A 19,018-nucleotide genomic window follows, 5' to 3' on the forward strand; every position below is an offset into this window, starting at 1 on the left:
AATTTCTACAGGGAAACTTATTCTCCGTAGTAAAGATTATAAAATTCATACAATTAAAATGGATCCTCTTTCACTGAAAACTGAAAAAGCAGAACAGTATTCTGTCTACTGCCTGTGACTTCTGTAACCCAGATGGAAGTTTGTATTCTGGCAATATTACAAGTACACCATAAGTATCTAATTTTGCCCATAGTCAGTGCATTCTTTGCAAATAGAGGAAATGAGTCTACTTCTAAGTAACTCGGTATGTAATCAATTCATAGAAGTGATTGACACCAATTCTGAAAAATGTCAGTCAGTATTCTACTTTCAAAGAATCCATATTTATATTTTTATCACTTTTTTGGGGTAAAACAAGATTTCATCTTTCAAGAAAAACTACGTTTTTTCCAAATGTATTCATCACCTGGAATTACAGTAACCCCTGTGGGCACTCAACTTCCTGCTTAAAACAACATTTTGTTTTGAGAAATAGTCATAAAATTATTGAATGCAATGGACTATTCCTTATGTGCTTCTTTTTATCTTAATGTAGACAATACTATCTGCATTCACATGTGTTAAAAGACCACCTGTATTAATTAACCTGTTCCTGTTGATGATGTGAATGGTCATAACGGACACCTTTTGCTTGACGTTTAACATTTTGTTCCCTTTTGTAATGCTCTGTTTTGCGATTGAGCAAAGTTGATTACAGATGAGCAATTATGAATTAACTTTTCCTTAGCAAAGATAACTTTTGCCCTTATATAGGTAGCCTTAGTTAAATGTAACTTTGACATGTAGAATGTAATAACTTACAACACAGAGTTGTTTATAAAATTTTTCTAAAGCTATCTGACTCTAATTCTGAGGTTTTTCTTGAATACATAGATAGCTTTCAGCCTCCTCATGCTGTTTATATGTAGTGTTTTATACTTTTTTCTGACATTTTGTGTTGTCATTACATTATCACATAATATTACAGTGTTACTTTTTAATGTACACTTCAGGTGTCTTAGAGAACCTGTTTTGTATGGTAAGTGGGAAGTTTTCATAACAGCATATCTCTAGTATAAGTAAGAAAACAAAAAATAATTAAAAACATTTGCAGATCTTCTTATGAAATAAATTTGCATAGTCCCAGTAGACCTGCCAGGTTACACAAGCTTGGAGTCTAATCCATCATAGGCTGCATGTAGCAGTCTTCTCATTAATGTATAACAAATGAGCTCAACATAAAATCGTGGGTTCTAATGATATGTACAAATTTGCTCAAACTTTGGTTTACTCCTCACATATTCATCATGTATCTTTGATTATTAATTCTGAATCTGCATTGACTTTACACTGAATTCTTATGACACACTTTCAGAGTGGTAATTGAGGACAGAACCTGGCTTTCAGCTTTAGCCTTCATAGGCTATTTAGGCGTTTGAATATATACATCAAATAGCAAAGTGGAGTTGGTTTGAATATAGAGCTACAGTATTTGATAAAATCAGTTGTGGTTTTGGCTTGCACATGAAATGCATCTGTTTTCTTTTATAAATATTGATTTTATTTTTTTTCCCTTTGAACTTTTTTGTTTTATTCCATGCTGTTCGTATTCATGCCTCAGTTCAAAAATGAAGGGCTGCCATCTGTGGCTGATCTGCATTGTGACAGAATTACTTGACTTAATATGGCACCTGGTTTGGCTTTGGCAAGAACCAACATAAGTCATGATCCTACCAGAATGAGCTGTGCTTGGGCTGTTGTTTTCTTGTGTTTGTTTCTTTTCCTTTCCTTAAGACACCTAGTTTCTGCATGTGTTTCAATTATGACGAATGATTCTGTCTCAGGATAGGTTTTAATGAAAAGTATGTTGTTCAAGATTAAGTCTGTGAATGTTGGGAGTCATGTATCGCAGATGGGTCATGCATGCCCCATGTTCTTCACACTCTTTTCATTCACTGGCAATTTCAAGAATACTGTTACTCAAAAGGTTGAACTAATATTTAACCTGTTCCAGGAAAGGTAAGACTGGGGAAAGAGCTTGGGAGAAAATGCTGAGGAAATAAATGCTTTTTAATCTAAGAAAACTGATAGTAAAGAGGAGCTATGTAGACTTGGCTGATTGGGGCATTGTTCGGTGGTTGACATGATGGATGTGTAATGAGGAAGTTACCTGTCAGCAGTGCCTTTGACTCTCACTGCCTTTCAGTCTGTGGCCTTGGATTCATCACCTGGAGATGAAGATCGTAATGTTTCTACTAACCTTATAAGAATATTAAGAATTTACTTTTTATAGAGTGCTTTGAGGGCTATGAATGTACAGTGCTAATGGTTTTACTTTCTCTTGTCCAATTATTTAAAAGCAGCTGTTATAAGTCCCAACTTTCCAGCATCCAAATACTCTCCCTGTCAAAAACACAGTGCAGTTGAAGTTTTTGCACTGTTGCCACAGAACTGACAAGATATCAGAGTTCAGCGTTTGGATTTGAGAATGAACACCAGGAAAGAGAAGAATGGATCTGTGAGGATCAAACAACCAAAAGGCTGAAGTGGGCTCTGTTCTGCCCACTTCCAGACTACAGTATTAACCTTTTCCCCAGTTAAATGTATCTCTTTGTTCCTAAAAATAATTTTAAAAGGCTTCATGTTTTTACATGTATCTGCAACATAGAAGTCCATTTTTAAAAGCATGTGGCTAAAGTTTTGCAAAGAACTTAGAGTTTTGTTATTAATTTGGTGGTAGGGAAGGTTTTTGTTCCTGACAATCTCTTGCTTTTGCGTTCCATGGTAGCAATACGGTGAGAGGGGTGAAGGCTGGTTCACCTGGCACTCCCACCAGAAGAAATGCATGTGGAAGCTTGGCTTTGGGTCTACAGAGACAATGGTGAAGACAATGACCTTTTTCCACTAGGTAGATTATGTGTTTTAAATGAAGCAAGTGTGCTGACGTAAGTAAGCCCACGAGCTGATTTGTAGGACCCAACATTATTTGAGGTGTGGTTTTCCTTTTGTTAAAGCTAATGTGCAAGTCAAGAACTAGAGCTTAACATAGCTTTTTGAGGTTAGGTTATGTAAAGATATTAAGTCTGTAAATATCCTGAGATTGAGACATCTCAGATCAGTACCAAAGAGGAGAGACAGAAACAAACAAGTACTACCTAGTGAAATGTGAAAGGAGGTGCTGAGGCCAAAGTGTATTTGCTTTGGTGGGCCACCTGCTAGGGAATTCAGAATGCACATTTACCCTTCCCTGCTTGCGTGGGGCAAGGCTCTTTGTGAAGAGGAGAAGAGCACTCTGCTTAAGGAATAAGAGTATTAAACCAAGTTAAAATCAAATGTGAGGATGAATCTGTATTTTGCTCTTTTAATTAGAAATGTTTGTGTGAAGGAAGCCATGAAATTTTAGGCAGAGTATGGGTTGTGTTCCCCAGGCTTAATTTGCACCCAAGTCCATAACTCAGTGCTTCCTACTGCTGCTTCCAACTTGTCAAATCTGCCAGCATTAAAAATGAGGCATGGGACTTGGTACAAACTGTTATGGCCTGTCTGGGGTATCAGCTTGAGCTCTGCAGGGACAGGCATCCCTTGCTGCTGCAGGAGGCAATGAAAGCAGCCAAGGAATGGGTGCAGAGGTGGTGCCGGCCAATCTGGGAGTGAGAGGTGAAGAGTCCGTGGTATGAGGAGGAGAAAGGCTGGCAGGGTAACAGGGCTGTGAGGGTCTGGGGTGCTGCATGTCTTTCCTCTTTAAAAATGAGGATAAAAAGATGAAAAGTCGAGAGTTTATGGCAAGAGGTGGCCTGGATGTTAAATTGAATGATCAGCACTTGGTGGTACTGTCTTTAGATCACTTGTTTGAAAATTAAACTGACTGAAAGTCTCTTCAGACCCATTTAGCAACAGATGGAGAGTGTGTGATGCTGTCCTCAGCACGCTGCGTGGCTGTGTGCTTCACAGAGTGCCTCAGTTGTCTGACCTGAAGTAGTGTGGACCCTGAAATCATAGCCCTGCAAGCCACAGGAGAGCTGCTGGATTGTGTAACTGCCAAAAAATGCCCGGAAATATAATTCCCGAGCAATATTTTACTGTAATTCTTGTTCTCATAAAATTACTTGAGGCCTAAATAAATTTCAAAACAGAAAAATACTTGTATCAGAGTTGTTACTATACTGTATCTGCTGTTGTTATTTTGCAGAATTATTCTGTCATAATCAAACACTAAATCTGTTGGTTTTCTGTTTGTGGTAGTTGTACCATAAACATTGATTGTTTAATTGCAAAATAATAATTTTTAGCTCTTGCACACTGCCATTCATTGGTAGATCTCAAAAACCAGCTTATTCAGGAGATTGATGCCTGTATCTGCCTTCTAGATGAGAAAAATTGAGGCCCAGAGATGTGAAACGATATGTTTAAATTCTGTCTGCAGTCAGTAGCTGAATCGGGACTAGAAGTATATCTTCTGAGACCCAAGCCAATGTCTTACTCAGTATGCCATACTGGAGGGATACAGATTAGTTTACTTATGACAGTGCAATCATGAAGATTAAGAAAGGAAGTCTCTGCCTGTAACATGGTTGCATTCTTTCTGCCTATCAGTGGTGCTGACTATAGTCAGTCAGATTCAGAAATGAAGGTGCAGCAAAGGTCAAGCTAGCTCTGAAAAATTTTTCACCATTTCTGTTTTGCCTCACTGAACCTGACATAATATGAACTGTGTCCTTATTGATTTCCCTGAGAGAGCTTCTGTCCTCCTGTGCACGTTCTGGACTGATAAACTTGGGTCTGATCAGAAAAGTGAATGTTGGACAGGAAGGTTCTTCATCTCAGTGGTCCAGCCCTCAGAGCTCCAGTGCAGGGTCTGCCTCACAGTGTGGTGCCTTTTTGGTGTAGGTAGACCACAGAACTCAGCCGTACTAAATGCTTTGCTGTGCTCCATCTGCTGGCTTAAAAAGTAATTTGGGAATTAATGGGACTTTGTTCTGCTTGATCTGATTGGTTTTTAAAATTCTGAATGATTTTCCAATTGAAGTTTCTGTCGTTTTAAATTTATAAAAGCTTGCAAAGTCTTACACTTGCCAAAAAGTTGTATGTGTGGAAGGGTGATGCATGTATCTTTACCAATTATATATCCTTTAGTTAGACTTTAGTTGGGACACATGTTTTTCTTTCTAAGGTAGCAAAGAACTGATGGGTAAAAAGGACTTTGCTGAGCAGCGGAGAGCTTTTATATACATTATTTACTCTTAGTGACCTGCTGTATTTCTTTTCGTACTTCTTTGTTTCACCTTCTTATCTGCAAGGGCTCTGTCATTTCTTTTGCTTTAATGTACTATAGTCACTTTCCCATTTCCTTTAATGGAGAAGGGTGTTGAGGAAAGCAATGAAAATTATTTGTAATTTCATTGCTCACTCAGCTACCGGATGATAGGTTTTGCCTGGGAAAACAGTTTTGTTTAAACAAAAGTTAACTTCTGATATTTATCAGAAATGCTAAGGAAAATGAATACAAATAAATGAGTGGAAAACAGGTAGATATGATACTTTGAAGGACTTTTGTATTGTGTGAAATAAACTATGATTTGAGAACTGCTGTCAAGACAGGTTAATTTTGAAGTGTATGACTTGTTAATTGTCTATTGTGTACAAGTCATTCATTGACTTAATATAAAATGCTTTCCAACGTGCATATAAGCTTATTTCACATCTAAGAGAGCAGTTCCTTGTATTACGAAGGATACCCATGAAGTAGCGTGTTCACAAGTATGTCAGCTGGTGTAATTCAATATTCTCTATGGTATTTCATGCTTTTTGTCTCCTAAATCCCTCAGTTTTAAATCTGACAATAGACATTGATTATATAGCTCCCACTGAAAGAGGCTAGGTTAGAACAGAAGTCTGATTTTAAAGGCATAAGTGGTAATGAGAGATTTTTTAGAAAATGAGTAGGGAGATCAACACAAAGGGACGACACTGAATATTCTGCGAATATGGCGTGTAGTTGACATCAGAATACATGATATGAAGCACTCTTATGCCAGAATTGCTGCTTCTTGGCTCACCTACAATTAGCTCTAGCAAAAAATATTTACTGAAGCAGACAACTTTTATGTGGAACTTTTATATGGTGTTGATATTTTTAAGTTTTGACTTGTTCAGTAGTGGTGGCTGCATATGCTGTGTCACACTGCATCAGAGAGGAAGTATCTGGACTTAACTGAACTTATCCTAGACAGAACCACTGAGAAATGGCATGCTGTTCCATATTGGTTTTCATACTAGAATACACAGTATTTTCTTTACATAATATATAGGGGTATATGTTAGTAGCAACAGGCACTCTGATAACATTAGTGTCGAAACAAAGTAATATAGCAAATTTGGATGTAGCAATATGTGCTAGGTCTCCAGTGAAATATTATTGCATCTTTAAGGTATGAAAATTTTTGAAGTCAATAAATGTGTTTAGCAAGTTCTTCATGTTCCTCAGTGGGCTTTGGATAGTAGTTTCCACTCACTTTTTTTCTTTTTATTTTTTAGAAATTCTTCAAGTGTAGGTAATTTTTGGAGTATGACAGTGAAGATAACATAGCCAGATCATAACAAAAGAGATTTTTACCTGTGAAACACTTTAAGGGAGAAGAACGATAAACACTGAAGTCCTCTCTCTCTTTAGCTGTGTTTGTATTTTGCAACATAAGTTTTATAGGAAGAGAACTGCAGAACATCAGTGAAAGAATTCACTGTGGACCTCGTTAGTAACACTGCTGGTGTGAAATTTGGACTAATCTGTTGTGATTTCTTCTTTCTTTTTCTGATCCAGGCTTCCACAATGTTGAGAGCATCTTTAGCCCCTGTGTAAGTATTTATTGCTGAGCTTCATTTATATCTGTAGAGAAGAGGAGGAGGGGTTTGTAAACTGCAGTGCACTGCCGGTTGTCTGCAATGGGAATCACTTGTCCTCTGTGTGCTTCCTCTGATCTCAGTGAACTTTGTATCCAAATATTGTGTGATCTGTATTCTTCTGTTGAGCAGGTTCAGTAATTTCAGCAGGATGTTGCTAATCCAGTAAATCTGCCACTCCACATCTGTGAGTTGGTTGCTGTATTTTCTTTACTGTTTCCGCACATTACAGTCTTGTTGTTGTTGTAAGTGGTTTGATTCTCACAAATCCACGGTAACATGGATTTTTTTGGTGCTTCGAGTTGAATTTTTTTTGCCACTGACTTAATAAAATTTGGCTTATAAGATTGAATAGAGATGATATATCTGAGGTGAAGGCTTTATTAAATTTTTGAGACATTGTTTTGATCCTTCTTTTGTTTACAAGATAATTAAAGGGACAGTTATACATATAAAATTTGTTTTGAAAAGCAGTAGGATAGGAAGATAGGAGTAAAAATTTAGTGGAATATATTTAAATATTAAAACTAAAGCATTGACTAGAAGCAGTTTTGTTAAGAGAAACTTCTATTGCAGTGCTAGAATTCAAAATAGCAAGATATTACTGGTGCATGGAAAGTGGTCATGTATTAAGTCTTACGTTTTAAGACAGTGTAGTCCAGCCTGTAAAAATCCATTCAGCCTACCACCTTTGCCTTGGAGAAGACATTTCTGTGTCCATGAGGGCTTAGAGGTGAAGTTGGAGCTGCAGCTTGTTACCGCATCTGTTTATGACCATGTGCTAAGAGCCACAAGCTGCTGCTGCCGTGCCCTTGTGGTCCACACAAGGCAAAAAAGTATGTTATTGTACTGTTTTGTGCTAGTAAAAAGCTCAGCTCATCAGTTGGCTAGTTGTCAGAGTTTAGTACCTCCAAGTTATGATGGTAAATGAGCTGCATGCATGGTGAAAAAATAAGTCCAAGTTTAAATAAAAAGTCTTGTTGTAACATGGTAATGGTAGTAAAAGTAACAAAGGTGTAAAAATGTGGAAGGTCTTTTCCTGAAGCAGACTTCCTGTTTTGGCTCTTCTCACCTTAGTAACATCAGCTGCACTGAATAAGGAGAGAGAGTTTTGATGAATGTCTTTCCCCTTTGTGTTGTAGGAAGATGCAGGATGTGCCATTGTTGCCCTCTTTGGATTATGAGAAGCTGAAGAAAGATTTGATTACAGGGAATGATCGTCTCAAGGCCTTCTTACTGCAGGCTCTGCGCTGGGTAAGGGACAGGGCCTCTATAGAAATAAATATATAGGTCCCTTCTGGAGGGTTCCAGAACTAAAATCCATTTTGCGGGCAAGATGATTGTTCTGGTGATCAGTTCGGCATTATAGGCAACTTTTCTCTTTGTCAGTGAAGCTTGCTAAGGCTCCTGAGATGCTGAAGAAAGCCCAGGCAGTAGGTATCTATTTGTAGCGGTGTCCTCCTCATCTGAGGAAAGCCAGATAGGAATTCCTGGGATCTTCAGTGGAAGTAATTTCTGATGTGTTTTCAAAGAAATTGTTTTAGGCAGTTCCTTTTTCCATGTATTGCCCTGTTCTGGATTTATATAAATATTGCTGTATCCAAGAAATACCTGACTAATCACCAGTTTTCCTTTGTCATCAAGGTATTCTACAAGAGCCTACCTTTTGGTGACTTGGATCATGTAATGATATTTCAGAAAAATTAAAGGTGACAACAGGAAGTTACATTTTCCTGCTGAAAAGGAAGCTGATGGGTTCAAAGTGACAGACATGAAAGATTATAATAGTGGAATTCTGATCCAACTTCAATGTCCACATTCACATAAAAAAACATCCGTTGGATCTGACCAGTGGTTCTTCTGGCCCAGTATTCTGTCTCAGATCTCTTAGAAAAGCACCACATCTGTAGCTATTAGAGGGACTTTTTAACTTTATGGGAAGTAATGCTGTATCCTTCCTGTATGGACAGTGATGACAGCTCCCAAGTAAGAGTTTTGTAATGGATCATTTGGCTGAGGTCAGGTCAGCTCGTCTCTTTCCCTTAGATCACTGAGGCTGAATTCCTTCTCCCCATGAGAAGAGGTTTCTCAGCTGTGGGGTATCAGCACCTTTAAAATTTTCAGTGGCCATCAATTCACATTAACATTTATTTATTTGACTGGTTTATTTATTTTGTTATTTATTTTAGCGCTTGACAACATCATATCCTGGAGAACAAAGAGACACTGTCCTACAAGCCTACATCACTAATGACCTCCTAGATTGCCACAGCAGCTGTCAGGTCAGCTGGAAAGGGTTTTCCTCCAACTTCTATGTGATATTGCTCATTTGTTTATTTAAAGTGATGATCAGAAAATTTGATCACTCTCTGGAAGGGGGGGGGGGGGGAATAGTAGTGCCAAAGTCATGTGATACATTTAACTTCTGCATCCCAGTCTTTAAATGTTGATGGCAAAGCTTTGCATTACAAGAGCTGTCAATGCAGATACAGTTCTTGTAGACAAGTGGAAGTTTGTCACCTCTCCTGGTGCTTAATGCCTGTGGGTTGAGCAGAAGCCTACTGAGCCCCTTAGGAGTTAGCTCTTGCTTATCAGATGCTGTGTCTTTTGTTGAGTTATTATGTATTGTTAGATAATACTTCCAATCCATTTCACTGATCTAGGCTAAGAACTAAATTAGGACTTCAGTCTCAATACCTCTGTGGAATATCTGATCATGCACTTGTAGTAAAATGTTCAACAGTATTTCTGTGAATTTAGAATGGATTGTTATCTTTCTTTAGAAAGGGAAATTACTGGCATGTTGATTTTGAAAGGTTGCTTCGGTCCTTGATAATCCAATGCTATTGCTAACAAAAGTGCAATAGCATTTTTCATTTGTAATAGTGAATTTTGTGCGTAGTTGAGTTCCCCAGTTGTTTGAAGCAGTGGGCCTACTTACTACCTTGTGGCTCCCTTTTTCATTGTAACAGTAACTTCACTAGAAAAGTTAAAGGATTATTAAATCAGTGATCTGGTTTTCTCTCTGTAAATTTCTGTAAGAGGAAAGTTATGTATAAGCAATGTCTGAAGTAAAACAGATTAAAAGTAGTTTTCAATATGGTGTTCTCGGTAAGTTACTGAGCTGCTTTCCCACACTCTTAATTGTCAAACAAAAGCATTCCTATTCAGGTAACATTACTGCATTTAAGTTCATCAACAAAACTAACAGATCTTTTTTGTCACTAACTAAATATTAATTTTAGATAGCAGCTTTAACTGATAACTGTGTTGGTTCATTATAATTCTCACCCTACATCATGGACCTTAATGATGGTTTAATAGACTGAGCCGAGGAGCTCTAATTTGCTTATTTGTTCATTTTCTATCTCTCCCTCAGCCTGCTGCCAAAAAAAAAAGAAACTGAGAAATTTTAGATCATATTGACATTATTTAAGATATCAGTATGCATTCAAAATTTATTTGCTCTGAAAATTTGATGAAGCTTTTAAAACATTATAGAAGACTAACTGTTTTTTCCTACTTTGGTGAGTTTTTATTAATGTTTGCTTTCTTTTTCAGAGAAGTGTCCTGAAATTATTACATTCTAAGAGCGAGGTAGTCAGACAGTATATGGCAAGACTCATCAATGCTTTTGCTTCACTGGCAGAAGGTAAGAGATTTGCTGGGAAAAAAAAAAAAAAAGTCATCATTTTCATATAAGACTGGCTTATAGGTACTTCACAAGCGCATGTCACTGCATGTGGAAATTTAGAGCCTTATTTGCACCCTTTTTCTAGAGATTCACTGTCTTTTGTTACATGCATTCAAACCAGTTTTTCAATATCCAGAAAGTTTTAATTTTGACACTGTATGTTCAGCATTTCAGTGGTCTATGTGAGAACTTACCCAAGCACTGCCTTTAATATAGTCTTCAGTCTCTTCATGACGGTTAAAAAAAAAAAAGGCAGACAGAAAAGAAGAAAAATCCCTGTTAATTAAAGGTCCTGTAGACAGAACTGCTACCAGACTGTGCAGCAGTAGTTAGTGCAGCTGCTGTTGCATCTTCCTGGTCCTCTCCTGAATTGTGCATCACTGCTGTTTGCATGTATATGCAGCTTGGTATCTCTGCCTGTCCCAAATTAGCCCTTGGTTTGGTGCTACTTAAGGAGCTAACTACTGCTAGGAACTGAAATCCTACTTAAAGTCAATAGCAGTAGGGCACCTTACTTTCCTGAGCTCTCTGGACATCTCTGCTCTTTTCCTAGAGTATACAAAACTGTGATAGATCAGTAAAGCATGTACTGAAAGAGGAATAGTGGATTCTGTGTAGTACTAATGTGGCAGGTGGGGAGCTCTAATGCCCCATGTGGCTGGATTGAATGCAGCTAGTCTGTTAGACAACTCATTTGTGCAGGTTTGTTTGGGTCTTGGCACAAGTTTGTGACTTGTCAGGAAGAAATCGAGGTCAATCCTGCTTACTTTTCCAAGGAGAGGGAGCTTTTCTGTCATAAGCGGATATCTCAGCATCTGTTCTTTCATCGCTTTTTGCACCAGGTCGTGTCTACCTTTCTCAGAACCCAATGTTGCTGCAAATGCTGGAGGAGAGACTGAAAGCTGAAGACAAGGATTCCCTTACATGGGAGAATGTTCTGGGGGCTCTGCAGAAATTCAGCCTCAGGTGATGAAAGCACAGCATGCAGTGGTGACAGCAGGAGAGGAAATGCAGGCTAGTTAGGCTCTGTTCAGGGAGGAAAGAAGAGCACTTGATTTTCCCATAACAATCATCAGAACGTCTGATGACTGATGACAGCAGTGTCATTTATTATGGAGAAGAACTCAGTTTTGCTGACTGAATTAACCTGACTTCCTACCAGCTGTCAAGACTCAAGTAAATGTACATCTGACATAGCCTTGTGTACTTTATATGTATTTTTTAATTGAACAAAGTGAAAATCTTAATTTAGGATATTCTGAAGATCCTACATAGAAAACAAGAATTGCATTACACTCCAAAGCATAAGGTTTTCATTATCCTTTCTGCAAACATTTTTCAGGGATTTCATCCTCATCCTGTTAATCCTCTTTCCTGGAGTTGTCTATGCACGGGCTGTCTTGTTTCTTGCTTTGCATTAGCAGTCTGACTCAAATGCCCACCACAAAAGAAATATCATGCAAAAGCAGTAAAGGGCATGATGTTGCTCCCATTTATCAAATAAATATGGCCTAGGAACTCTGTTTTTGCAGTACTCAGGAGGAATGTTCAGCCCTGAATAGTTAACTAAATGTAAGGAGGTTGATGGATGTGTTTAGCTGTTGTTATTTTCATTCATGTTTCGTCTAAATTAAATTTGCAACTGTTGGGTTGTTTGGGGTTTTTTTATTTGTTTGTTTGGGCTTGTTGAAGAATGAGGGCTGCTTTTAGATTTGCCTCATTTAGAACTTGTCTGGATGAAGCACATCTAAATGTGCTTTGGGTAAAATTCTGGACTGCTTCCTGACGTGATACCTTATACATATTTGAGACAGGAGAGAATAATTCTTCATAGCATACTGCTTGAAATCCTAAACCAATCTTAGAGAAAATTATTTTTCTATTACAGCAGTTGTTGATAGTACAGGTTAGTTTGAATTTTGGGGCCTAGGCACTAAGCTACTGAAAATTTGAAAGTCTTTGTACTTTCTAAAGGATAAGAGTTAATCTCATAGAAGGTTAATTCCAGATACTTGACAAGAGGGACTCTCTTTTAATGTGTCATCAGATGCTCCCTTGTTTTGCTCAGTCCATGCCATGGACCTACTGCAAGAGCCAGGACTGAGAAAGTGTATGAGTTTTCAGGAGTAATCCAAATCCCAAATACCCAGACCAGGAAAATACCTGCTTTGATCTTTGTAATTTAGACGATTTACTGTCCATAAGTAACACAATAATGTGATTAAATATGGTGTTCTTCGGTAAGACCTTTCTACGAGTATATACTTCTCTCTTTTTTTTTTTTTTTTTTTTTTAATTATAAAGTGAGGAATTTCTGTTGTAGGAGATCACAGTTGACCACCTGGCACTTTACAGTATACTCTTCGAGGGCAGCTACAGGTTGAATTAAGAGAATATGAGATTTAAGAATATCTAGAGAAAAGAGCAAATAGATTTAAGCAAAAGATCTCATTTGTCAAATCAACAGTACAAAAGTGCTATAGTGCTATGGCTATCTATGGCTGAAGAAGTAATTAATTTGTTTTATGGTTGTGTTTTGTGTAGCTGGCTTTTTTTACCAATTTTAAGACAATTGAAAGTGCTATTTTAGGTGGAGTGAGAAACCTTAGAAACCGGTGAAGAAACTTACCTCAGCAGTTTGCAGGTTTGAAAAAACAAAACAAAACACAAAAAAACCAACCCACCCAACAACGTTTTAGTCCTCTAACCCTATGGGAATCTGCATCTTCAATTTCTTCAGGCTTTATTAATTCCTTAGTTTAACTGATTCTGCCAAAATGGATAGTTTGGGGGGGTTTTTTGTTGCCAGGCTAGTGTATAGCAGGTAGATGAAGGAGGGTTTTAATGTGCTTATATTAGCTATAAATGTATTTGTACTGTATATAAGCTATATATGGTCTGATTTTTGTGGACTTTTGTTTTTTAATCCTAGGCGTGCACTGCAGTCAGCAATGATCAAAGATGGGCTCATTTTCTGGCTGGTTGATGTTCTAACAGATACAGATTGCCTGTCTGATTACACACTGGAGTATTCTGTTGCCTTGCTCATGAATCTCTGTCTGCGGAGTGCAGGTGTCTTACATTTTGAGTTACAACCTTATTCCAAGAAATGGATAGGGAAGATTGTGAATCTTTTTTCCTGATCTACCTGGATTCTTTCAAGTGACTATAATTACTAGCAGGAACTCACATAACCAGAGATATTTGAGTGTTACAACCAGTGCTTTTGAGATTTACCAAGAATCCCAAACTATGGAGGTTAGCTTGACCAAAATCTAAAGAATTAAGACAGCAGTTAATCGGTGGAACCCTCTAAGATTTGATTCCTCTTTTGTATTCATATGTGAGGACTGCTATTGCTGAGTTCCAGGCCCACTTTTCAAACAACACTTCTTACTTGTGTGAGAGATTTGTTTGTATAAAAGAAAGTCAGAACAGAGTTGATCAGTAATGTCAAGGAGCTTAACCTTCACCTTGTGGAGTGAAATGCTTGCATGCTTCACTTCTACAATGCAGATATTCCCCCCAAGAAAATAAAGTTCTGTCTACATCCAAGAGACTTAAAAGAAGCTTAAAGTAAGTTTCGTTTTAAAAAGGAAAGTAAGGCAAGGGTGAAAAATTGACTGTTTGCCATAAGCAAAATAATGTCTTTGTTAAACTGTTTAAAAACTGTTTGTTTTGCATCCTGTCCAAGATTACAACTGTATCTTATAAATCCAGAGTAACTCCACTGATTTCAGCTCAGTTATGCTGAGCAGCATTTGGCAGGGACAAGGCACAGTTCTGTGTAAATTATATTTAATACCAATTTTAAGAAGTAAGCAACTTGCTCTGATCTTTTATATTTTTTTCAAGCATATTTATGTTTTCTCCCTTTGCAGGGAAGAAAATGTGTGCAAGGATCGCAAACCATGTACTCAGAGTTCTCTCTGATCTTCTTGGCCACGAGAATCATGAGGTATTTGAACAGCAAACTTTAGGTTAAGGAAAAGGCAGAAAGAAAAATTAAAGATAAAAAAAAAAAAGCAAGAAAGGAAGAAATGGAAAAAAGTAAATTGGTTTTGTTTCCCTTGTTAGACCCCCATGCAATTAAGTTGTGTGAAATTTTCCTAAAATTCACAATTATGTAAACTTTTTTTCATTGAGCACTGTTTTTTCTAGACTTAATTATGTCTTCCTTTAACAAATGTTGGCAGCTAAGAATGCAAGTCTTTTAGATGCATAGTTAACATGCAGTCCATGTGCCTTCTTGATTGCAGTTTCTTATGCTGTTTAAATGTCATCTCACACGAAATCATCTCAAGCTTAACTAGTGACATGAACAGTGTATGATGCAAGACATTATGCAAAACATCAGGTGCAAAGAAGCAAATCTGCTGATAGTTTTAAGGAATATTATAAGAAAGCAGTACACTTGTGACATTCAAGCCCTACTATCTTTTTATCTACCACTTCATTTAACCTGCCACTTAACCCTTTTGTGGTTCAAGTTTCTTTTCTGTCTCCAGACATGCTTGCATCTTAGATGCTAAATTAAACTACCTCAGAGGAAATCGGCTAAAAATTATTAGTTATTTCTACCTAATGCTTTTCAACACATCACTGATATCTTCTGTCTGCTGTACAAAGCATTACTTCAGTTGTCTTTGCAGAGGGTCACTTCTTTAATCATGGAGTAAAATTCAAGGGAAGAGAAAATGCAGGCAAATATTATATGAAGTTGAAATCATAGGGAGGCAGAATTTTCACCAGGGTATTCTAGACTGATTCCTTGATGACTGTGCACAGTGCAATGAAATATAAACTCTCGTGTCTCATGTTTATATACAATGATTGTATCATCAGGTTTTTTTGTTTATCACCTCAACTGAAAATAGAGAATAAATTGGAATGAAGCATTTACTCCACATTTTATTAATTCATTGGAAGATGTAGATCAGTTCTTTACTAGCACTGGTTTGATTAAGATGAAACTTAGCATACCTTTATTGTACTGTTTCACTAGCTTTTTTTTTATGAATGATAAGAGTTAACACAGTACATACTAACACAAAATAACATCCCCATCCCTAGACTGAAGTATTTAGAAAATGCTATCATACTGTTGAAGTCTGTGTCTTAGAATGGCCTTGAAATTTCTTTCAGAGGGTGCATTCTTACAACCTAGTTTGCACCAGCGCAGCTGATGGGAGTTTTGTTATCGAAGGGAATGCTCTTGAGTGCCGGGAGAGCTTTCCGAGAAGCTGTGGAATCCTTGTGTAAATCCCAGTCCCTTATCATTCCTTGCTTCCCCTGCTCCCAGCCTGGCTCACTGTTCATTTTTCCAAGGGTATAGACAGAGGATGACTGGAAGTCTTAGTGTTCCAACAGTAACTGACCAATACAAGGGGTCACATAAGTGCTGATAAAACTAGTTTGACAGATCTGGTGGCTTTCACTAGCCATAATACAGAGCTTTCATGCTAGGTGGTTTTTGTCCTCTGCTAAGGGACAGTAACAGGCAGAGTGAGAGGATGTTTGAAGCTGCTACAGCTTTTATCATCCTGCCTAAGGCTACAAGGCGTGAAGCCTGTCTTGAACTTATGCCAACAGTCTTGTCCCTGTTCTTTGTCTTGTTTTTGTACTGCCACTAGTGCTTTGTCAGAAACTAACTTTTTTTTTTTTTTTTAGGCTAGGTCAATTTGCAAGAATACATTTTCAGAAGGAGTAGGGAGGGAAATCAGCATGCAGCAGTACTGATTTAGAGCAACCATATCACAGTATATTTGCATTCTTGAAGTTACTGCTTCCCAAGTGGGAATTTTTACAAGTGCAGGCTAACCTGCTTAAACTCTCTGAACATAGTTGTTCTGCACCTTCACTCTTAAATTTTGCTTATAGTCAACTGGGGTGAATGTAAGAGTTTTTCTTAGTGGTATGACTATTTCTTCCTCTTAGATACAACCGTATGTGAATGGAGCACTGTATAGCATTCTTGCCATCCCTTCTATCCGAGAAGAAGCCAGAGCAATGGTAAGAAGTGCTGCTTTGCATAGCACAACAATCAACACATATGCCAACGACGGCATGCACACAGGTACCTGTTGAGCAGTGCAGCAGGGCTGTGAGGTAGGAGCTGTGGCATTTTGAGAAGGAAATCTGCAAGAGGCCCTCCACCTTTGATGTTAAGGCAGGCATGGATGGATGTTTCAAACACTTTGGCCATTTTTGCTGGTCTTTTCCCAGAAGTGGAGCCCCAGCAGTGTGAAGGATTCTGTCTAAATTATAAAGTAAAGGTGTTATTTTAGAATATTTCATTGACTGGATGTGGCCCAGGAGATGCTTTCATCTCACCTGCTACTTCTGCCCCTTATTTAACTCATTTTGCACCAGTGAATAGCCACTAAGAGCATGAGTTCCTCTTGCTGCTTTTGTTTCTGTCTGGTATAGACATGGTTCACTGGGGAGGCAGCAGGAGGAAGGTTTTAGCAGAACTAGGACTTGATCTTCTGTGAAAGTTAGTGTAATGGTAATAATGTGTCTTAACTTCTGAATTTGAGGAAGCCGTTCTTAAGATAGCAGTGTATCTTTGTATCTTAAGAGCTAACCTAGAGAGTTATGCAGACATAATTGTTGTCAGATGTTTTACCTCAAAGAGCACGGAGGATTGGAAGTCATCTTAAATAATTAAAGACACAACATCAAGCCTATAAGGGGCCACAAAGAGAGAAGCTGGGTTTAAGAGAAGGTCAGAGTTGGTGCTGCTTTTTGCTTTTCTTCTCTGAACCTTGCACCGTTGTCTTTGAATGCAAATTTTCCCTTTTCTGTTGACTATGGTGTACTGAGTTCAGAAGGCAGAAGCAGCAGTTCTATTGTAAAAATTTGCTGTTCATCATAGATACTTCTGTATTTGAACCTAGAAGCAATCTTCTTTTGTCTTTGGGAAGTGTATGGACAAAATGGAGTGCTTAGAGCTGGACACAGTGGTTTGTTTCACACTGCCTCTGTTTTTCCTGACAAAAAAAAATGACATTTTAGCTAACAAAACTCTGTCACTGTGGTCACATGGAATACTAATCTAGCAATGTTTTCCACTACATCCAGGGAATGGAAGAAATTCTGCGCTGCTTTATCAAGGAAGGAAATGCAGAGATGATCCGACAGATTGAATTTATTATCAAGCAGCTCAATTCAGGTCAGAAGAACAGATGCAGCTATCTGAGCTGTAAATCTGTCACAAAAGCCATAAGAAAGCTCATGTTTTAACTTGGCATTGAAACTCTCAAAGAATAACAATAGTGTGATGGTCTGAGAGAGGGTGAATAGTGAATGTCAGGATTTGAATGTCAGATGTATTTTAAAATTTCCTTTTGTGTTACAATTATAAAGAAGAAATAAAAGGCTGAGTAGGTCTCAATTCCAAAGTTTTGGGACTGTAAATAGAATGACCTTGACTGTTTTCTTTCATGCCAGTGGCCTCACAGTAATGAGAGACTGCTGTCAACTACAAAAATAAACAGGTGATACAATTTGTACAGCAGGATTTAGGGACTAGGTCTGTCTCTGCTCATCTCTTGCTCTGTTGAGGAGTGTAGTTTTGTTACTGGAAATGGCTTATCCTGAACAGGGGGCAGAGACCATTATTTTTGGAGAGTATGTTGATGGGTCCCAGGAGTTGTAGATGCTGTGTTAATACAGGCAAGTATGATGAGGTGGAATATTTATTGTATTTTCTGTTCTCTGTGGCTGAAAGGAAAGCTGAAGAAAAGAGAAATCGAATATTGAAAAGGAGGTGAATTCTGATTAAATCTTTCTGTACAGTAAAAATAGAACATGTTTAACTGCTTTCTTTGGCTTTTGAAAAGAGCAGAAGACTGCCTATCTTACGGTTCTAGCTTGTAAAAGAACAAATAAAGTATTTAAGCACTGTATTGCCACTATGTAATATTTGTTCATCAATTCGTATTTGTTCATCAATTGCTTCTCTTCTACCTGTGAATGGTATTTCTAAAAGGTTTTTGTCTGATTGGTGAGTAAATGTTGAGCGTACAGACTTCCAGCATAAACTTGGCTGCTTTTTCCTAGGGAAATGAGTTTGTCCAAAAGTTACAATAAGTATTCCACGTGAGCACTATCTTTTTACATATAAAAGCAGTATAATATTAAAGTGTTCGTAGGGAGAAGTAGAGTCTTTTATTAAAAATCAGTTGAAAAATAGACAAACTTGCAAATGCACACGCTTTCATTCAAGTCTTGTTGGTAAATACACTGAGACGTCATAGTGGGATTTGTGAGAAAAGAACTCGTCTGGAGTGTTTCTGTTTCTGCCATTTTCCCAAATATGAATTTATTTCCGTGATTTCTAGAATGCTTTATAGAAGCAAGTAATTCCAATAGTTGTCCTGAAAAGAATGGGATGTCTCTATAAGAAGCAAGCTAAATCTTACTCTTGTAAAAGAGGGGCAATAA

The 19,018-nt window shown here is 37.8% G+C and overlaps 1 protein-coding gene across 9 annotated transcripts in view; it reads left to right on the top strand.

Moving 5' to 3' along the window:
• ARMC9 (armadillo repeat containing 9) overlaps positions 1 to 19,018 on the top strand; it is a 71,968-nt gene that overhangs the window by 24,033 nt on the left and 28,917 nt on the right. For all 9 annotated transcript variants that reach the window (XM_074834069.1, XM_074834066.1, XM_074834070.1 and 6 more), the window contains 9 exons: positions 6,797 to 6,831; positions 8,019 to 8,130; positions 9,066 to 9,158; positions 10,438 to 10,528; positions 11,413 to 11,536; positions 13,503 to 13,642; positions 14,452 to 14,528; positions 16,508 to 16,582; positions 17,654 to 17,744. In XM_074834069.1, coding sequence (XP_074690170.1) covers positions 6,797 to 6,831; positions 8,019 to 8,130; positions 9,066 to 9,158; positions 10,438 to 10,528; positions 11,413 to 11,536; positions 13,503 to 13,642; positions 14,452 to 14,528; positions 16,508 to 16,582; positions 17,654 to 17,744 — 838 coding nt within the window. The remainder of the gene's footprint in view (positions 1 to 6,796; positions 6,832 to 8,018; positions 8,131 to 9,065; positions 9,159 to 10,437; positions 10,529 to 11,412; positions 11,537 to 13,502; positions 13,643 to 14,451; positions 14,529 to 16,507; positions 16,583 to 17,653; positions 17,745 to 19,018) is intronic.

This window comes from Strix aluco, chromosome 9 (genome assembly GCF_031877795.1).
Source record: "Strix aluco isolate bStrAlu1 chromosome 9, bStrAlu1.hap1, whole genome shotgun sequence".
Taxonomy (NCBI): Eukaryota; Metazoa; Chordata; class Aves; order Strigiformes; family Strigidae; genus Strix; species Strix aluco.